At 45.5% G+C, this 6600-nt stretch overlaps 1 protein-coding gene across 1 annotated transcript in view; it reads left to right on the top strand.

The window, feature by feature from the left end:
- Positions 1 to 6600, top strand: part of PLPBP (pyridoxal phosphate binding protein) — a 13669-nt gene that overhangs the window by 6247 nt on the left and 822 nt on the right. The window contains exons 5-7 of the mRNA XM_003796299.3: positions 3031 to 3165; positions 4769 to 4911; positions 5726 to 5824. Coding sequence (XP_003796347.1) covers positions 3031 to 3165; positions 4769 to 4911; positions 5726 to 5824 — 377 coding nt within the window. The remainder of the gene's footprint in view (positions 1 to 3030; positions 3166 to 4768; positions 4912 to 5725; positions 5825 to 6600) is intronic.

The raw sequence follows: 6600 nt of genomic DNA, 5'->3' as shown, positions 1-6600 counted from the left end.
ACTCCTGGACTCAAGCAATTCTCCTGCCTCCGCCTCCCAAGTAGCTGGGACACAGGCACCCGCCACAACGCCTGGCAATTTTTTTTTGGTTGCTGCCGTCATTGTTGTTTGGCGGGCCCGGGCTAGATTCGAACCGGCCACCTTAGGTGTATGTGGCTGGCGCCTGAGCCACTTGAGCCACAGGCGTCGAGCCTGGAAAGATTTTTAACTATGGTTTAAATTTTGTTAATGGAGGTAGAGCTAGTCACATAATCTATTTCTTCTTGGGTTGGTTTTGGTACTTTGTATCTTTCAAGAGGTTTTGTCCATTTGATCTAAGCTGATGAATTTGTGGACATAAGGTTGTTTCTAATACCTCTTTATTATCCTTTTAATATCTGTAGAACTTATGAGATGCCAACTCTCTAATTCCTGATGTTGGTAATTTGTATTGACTCTTTTCTGTTTTCCTTACCCATCTAGCTAGAGGTTTATCATTCTTAGGATTTTCATTTGTCTCTATTCTTTTGTTATTACAAGGTATCATCACATTATATAAACAACAATGTGTATTATGGGGTTTATAACGTGTAAAGGCAGAATATTATAATAACAGAAGGAAGTAGAGAGACAGAAGTACGTTAACTGTAAAATTCTTAAACTGTACATGAAGTAGTATGATATTGCTTAGAGGTGAACTGAGACAAATAGAACATTTAGTGTGATCTAATTTGTGTTATTAAAAAAAAAAAACCATGGCTTGGTGCCTGTGGTTCAAGTGGCTAAGGCGCCAGTCACGTACACCGAAGGTGGTGGGTTCGAAGCCAGCCCAGGCCCACCAAACAACAATGATGGCTGCAACCAAAAAATAGCCAGGCATTGTGGCGGGCACCTATGGTCCCAGCTACTTGGGAGGCGAAGACAGGAGACTCGCTTGAGCCCAGGAGCTGGAGGTTGCTGTGAGCTGTGATGCTATGGCACTCTATCTAGGGGGACAGCTTGAGGCTCCTGTCTCAAAAAAAAAATAAACAGAATAGGCTGTGCTCGTAGCACAGTGGTTACAGTGTCAGCCACATACACCAAGGCTGGCGGGCTCAAACAATTGCAACAGAAAAATAGCCAGGCATTGTGGCAGGTATCTGTAGTCCCAGCTGCTCAGGAGGCTGAGACAAGAGAATTGTTTAGGTGTAAGAGTTTAAGGTTGCAGTGAGCTGTGATGCCACAGCACTCTACCAAGAGCAACATAGACTCTGTCTCCAAAAAAAAACCCAGAATAATAAGAAATTATACATTTGTGTTTGGAATGTTGGCTTGGGTGTTTGGTTGAATGAAGATACACTGAAATAGATCTAGAAGAATTATTTTCCCAAAGGTAATAGTGGGTCTCCTATAGGGTGAGGACTTTTTTTTTTTTTTTTGAGACAGTGTCTCACTATGTCTCACTGTTGTCACCCACAGCAGAGTACTGTGGCATCACAACTCACAGCATCACACCTCAAACTCTTGGGCTTGAGCAATTCTCTTCCCTCAGCCTCCCAAGTAGCTGGGACTATAGGTGCCTGCCACAACACCCGGCTATTTTTTTTGTTGTAGTTGTCGTTAAGTAGGCCTAGACTGGGTTCGAACCCACCAGCCCTGGTGCATGTGCCCAGCCTAACCACTGAGCACAGGCACTGAGCCTCGGGTGAGGATTTTTGACTTTCTATTGCATATGCTTTTATATTGCTTAATTTATTTTTTTACATCAAGCGTGTATGCTTTTTGTCACTTTTTTTAATTTATTTTTTTTAAGCAAAACCGTTTAAGGTCAAATTCAGTACTAAGAATATTAAGTTGGCCAGGCACAGGAGGCTGAGGCAAGAGGATCGCTTGAACCAGGAGTTTGAGGCCGCAGTGAGCTAGGCTGACACCGGGGCAACAGAGTGAAACTCTTGTCTCCAAAACAATACAAGAAAAGAGAGAGAAAAAAAACGATTACTTTGATGACTTCCTTGTCTCCCTAAGCTTTCCATGTGTGGGTTATTCTGAGTCATTGTCGAGTAAGAACAAACACCCTCATACCAGAAAGCTTAGGGACTTGGTGACGTGCCAGGGACGCGTTTGGCTTTCACTCGTTGTCCTTGCTTCACTGCCATCTTGACCTGTTTTTCTCAGAACTGAGGCTTCATCAGGTCACATTTGCCACCAGGAATCTCCAGTTCCCAGCTTCTCAAGGCGTATGGACACACAGTGGCCTGCCTGTGTGTGTCGGCGTCTCCCTTTCCTTATTATTTATTTCTGTTAATTAGCCAGGGGTGGTCTGACCTTTGGACTTACATTTAGTAAAACTGCCACATTTGTCTTCTTAACAGAACTGAGATTTTTTTTTTCTTTTTGAGACAAGAGTCTCGAGCTGTCATCCCAGACTGGAGCGCTATGGCATCGCCATGGCAACTGCAATTTCAGATGCCTGGATTCAGTCCTGCTGCCTCAGCTTCCCTAGTAGCTGGGACTACAGGGGCATACCACAACCCCTGGCTGATATTTATGTTTTTAGTAGAGGCTACATCTGGTCTCAAACTACCGGGCTTAAATGATCCTCACACCTCAGCCTACCAGAGCTCTAGGATTACAGGCATGGGCCACTGCACCCAGACAGGAACTGAGATTTCACTGTCTTTTTTTTTTTTTTGAGACAGAGTCTCATTATGTCACCCACAGTAGGGTACCATGGTGTCATAGCTCACGGTAACCTCAAACTCTTGGGCTTAAACAATTCTCTTGCCTCAGCCTCCCTAGTTGTAGTTGTAGCTGGGACTACAGACGCCCACCACAACGCCTGGCCATTTTTAGAGACCAGGTCTTGCTCTGGCTCAGGCTGATCTCAAACTCATGTGCTCAGGCAATCCATCCACCTCGACTTCCCAGAGTGCTGAGATTACAGGCGTGAGCCCCACGCTGCCTGTCTTCTTGTTTTGTTGGGATATTTTCTTCTCCACCGAGTCCAGGTCTCTGACATGTTCCTCGCTGCCATGAGTAAATGTAGGGGTCCATGCCTCTTTTTCATTACAGCTGTCCCCAATCTCTTCATGCTGGAAACAGTGGATTCTATGAAGTTGGCTGACAAAGTGAACAGTTCCTGGCAGAAAAAAGGTTCTCCAGAAAGGTTAAAGGTTATGGTCCAGATCAACACCAGTGGAGAGGCGAGTAAGTGGCCGACCTAAATTATAGATTTGTTTTCCCTTAGGACAGTTGATGCTCAGCAGGAATGGTGGGCCCAGGATGGAATGGGAGGGGACCGGTCACAGGCCGTTTCATGTTCCGTCTGGACAGTGTGATGACATGCGAACCGGTCTGTGTATAATTCTTTAACGTGTCATGACTTGTTATATCTTAATTGTAGAGGAGGAGGAGGGTGGTGACGTTCATCGGAATGTCCCCACAGGTCACTGTCAGTTTTGAAGCAATTGCAAAGTTGTAGGTAAAATACTTCTCAGGTCCTAGAAAAATCATTTAATGTCACACTAGGAGAGAATGGAAGAAAAATCTGTGAGCACCAGTCAGTGAACATCCTCATGGGACGCGGGTGAGCAGCACAACTTGGTGGACAAGAGCTGGGGCTCTTAAATCAGACTGGGGCTGAGCATCGTAATCTCCGGGAAGCTCCTCAACCTCTCTGAACCTCAGCTTCCATTTCTGGCAATGGTATCCTAATAGGACCCGCTTTAGAGGGTGTGGTAGGATTGAATGTCAAAGCTCTTATCTCTGTCTAGTCTAGATATTTCCTTGTTAGCTGTTAAGAGTAAATGTTTTCAGATTAAACATTTGCTTGCCACCATCAAAGCACCAGAATCCACCAGCTCTTAGTACACAGCAGCACAGCATCGAGGTGTCTTATTTATGGGTCGGTCCTGGAATCAGGCTCCTGAGCTCAGATCCCAGTTGCATAGTTCCTAGTTGTGCAGCCCTGGAAACCTTGGAGGTTTCCCTCCCTACTACTTAGCCTCCCTGTGCCTCAGTTTCCTCATCATTAGAGTAGAACTAGTAAGAGTACTTCAGAGAATTCATTAAATGCAAAGCCCCTATGACTTGGCGCGAGTGCCTGCTACATAAGTGTTTGATAGATTTAATAATTATCATTATATATACCTGTACCCAGATTATAGCTATATTATCAATATAGGTAAATCTGAAATTGATTCTAGGTCAAGTCTTTATGATGTCATTTCTTGATAATTAGCTATAATTTGCCCTAATTAAAGATTGAAGTGACTGTTCCTAGCTCTCTCTGTGATAAACGGGGCCAAGACAGTGTCGTCCTCACAGCTACTCACAACCGAGCATGTGCTATGGAGTCCTCCTCTGCTTGGTAACTGGCAAATTCACTTAAATTTGCAAATAAATACAGACAAAACCATTTGATACATACTTTACCTTAAATTTTTTGCAATCCTATTAATTAATAGAACTATAAAAATGCCATCAGGTCCATCCATCATGTTGGCAGTGTGACGCTTCCTGGTGTCCCAAGCAAAGCAAGGATTTTTCTTTTCCCTCTTCCCTCACTGTTGTCAGCTAAGGTCCTCATACAGAATAAAAAGAATCCAATTAATAGCTTTTAATTGACAAATTGAGGTCCTGACCAGAGGGGAGCAACGTGGAAGAAGGTCCTGGATATAAAGTTACCCTGCAGGACTTGGCAGGTTATTTGCAGGGTCCTCTTGTCTGAGAGGAGGAGGGACGAGAGTAGCGCCTCCCTCTGGGCGTTACCACACCTCAGTGTACGTGTCTTCTCTTTCTCTTTGTGAAGGTAAACATGGCCTTCCCCCCTCAGAGACACTGGCCGTGGTGGAGCACATAAATGCCGAGTGTCCCAGCCTGGAATTCGTGGGGCTGATGACCATAGGAAGCTTTGGGCATGATCTCACTCAAGGACCAAATCCAGACTTCCAGGTACTGGGGGGTCGGGGAGATGCTCAGGTGCTCAGGAAGCACCATGCTGAAGTGCTATTGTGGTCAGCTGCCCTGGTGAGCGCAGAGGTCTAATGGCTGCCAAACAGCCAGGTGCATTGACTCCCGCTTGTGATCCCAGCACTCTGGGAGGCTGAGGCAGGCCAGTTGCTTGAGCTCCTCTGAGTTCAAGACCAGACGGAGCAAGAGTGAGACCCCTGTCTCTACCAAAAAATAGAAAAACTAGCCAGGTGTAGTGGTGCATGCCTTTAGTCCCTGCTACTTGAGAGGCTGAGGCAAGAGGATTATTGCTTAAGCCCAAGAGTTTGAGGTTTCTGTGAGCTATGATACTATGGCACTCTACCTAGGGTGACAGAGTAATACTCTGTCTCAAAAAAATAAAAGGCTGTCTAGCTGCTGATCTAACCTTCTTCTTAACTCTTCTCAGGAGGAAAAGGGAAGAACAGCTTTCCAAAACCCCACAGACCTTTCTCAACTCCATTTGAATTTGGCTGAAATGCAGCCTTTAGAGAAAATGAGTTATGTCTTCCTCTGCAGAGACTGGTAATTTTCTTGAAAATGGGAGAGTTTGCTAAAAAACCCTTTCAGTAACTTCTGGCAATTTTGACAGGCCTTGAAATCATGAAGAATACATAATCTTTGTCAGAGATGTTGAGGTTCAGCCACTTTTAGGCTTTGTTAACCAAGGCAGGAATGGCGGGGGCATCATCCCATCTTTCCAGGAAGGCAGGAGCAGAGGGGCATCGTCCATCTTTCCATGAAGGCAGCAGAGGGGCATCGTCCATCTTTCCCTCAGGTGCTGCTGTCCCTCCGGGAGGAGCTGTGTGAGAAGCTGCACGTGGCCCCCGGGCAGGTGGAGCTGAGCATGGGCATGTCCATGGACTTCCAGCACGCGGTGAGTGTCCTGTGCCAGGAGGGGCCCAGGCTGGGGCAGGAACAGGTCATGGCCAGAGAGACCTTTGCAGTGCCTCGTGGTAGCAGCAGGGCCCCCAGTCACAGTGGTTCTCACATCTCACCACTTCTCTTTTGAAAAGAAATTTATAGAAAGCATAGCCTGTCGCCTAATTTTTAAAAACTAGCATACTCTAAAGGGAAAAAAGAAAATAGCTTTAATGTTTCTAAGGGCATTTCATTATGTAAATGCTTGGGCATGACTATGTGACGGACTCATAATGCGTTAATCTGAGATAGAGACGCACCAGCAAGGCCACAGCTGTGCATGTAAACTGATAGAGCCAGGCTGGACGGGGCAGCTCCAACACACGATCTTCTGGAATAGTAAGTAACTTGGTAAAGTTCCAAACATTGCAGTATAAGCTTGCATTCCTAGAAAATTGTATGTATTAAAACAGTGCAAAAATACATTACATTTTTAAGTAAACTTGAATTTCATCTTGTGCTCAGAGAATTATAAAGAGACTTTTTTTTCAACTTGGTGCCCATATCTCAGCGGTTAGGGCACCAGCTACGTGTACCAGGGCTGGTGGGTTCAGACCTGGCCCAGGCCTGCTCAACAACAATGACAACAACAACAACAAAAAATAGCCAGGTGTTGTGGTTGGGCACCTGTAGTTCCACCTACTTGGGAGGCTGAGGCAAGAGAATTGCTTAAGCCCAAGAATTTGAGGTTGCTGTGAGCTGTGATGCCACAGCACTCTATCGAGGGCAATG

This window comes from Otolemur garnettii, unplaced genomic scaffold (assembly GCF_000181295.1).
Source record: "Otolemur garnettii isolate 467f Iridium unplaced genomic scaffold, OtoGar3 scaffold00102, whole genome shotgun sequence".
Classification (NCBI taxonomy): domain Eukaryota; kingdom Metazoa; phylum Chordata; class Mammalia; order Primates; family Galagidae; genus Otolemur; species Otolemur garnettii.
The sequence above is the reverse complement of the archived record's forward strand: the minus strand, read 5'-3'. Positions and strand labels throughout refer to the sequence as shown.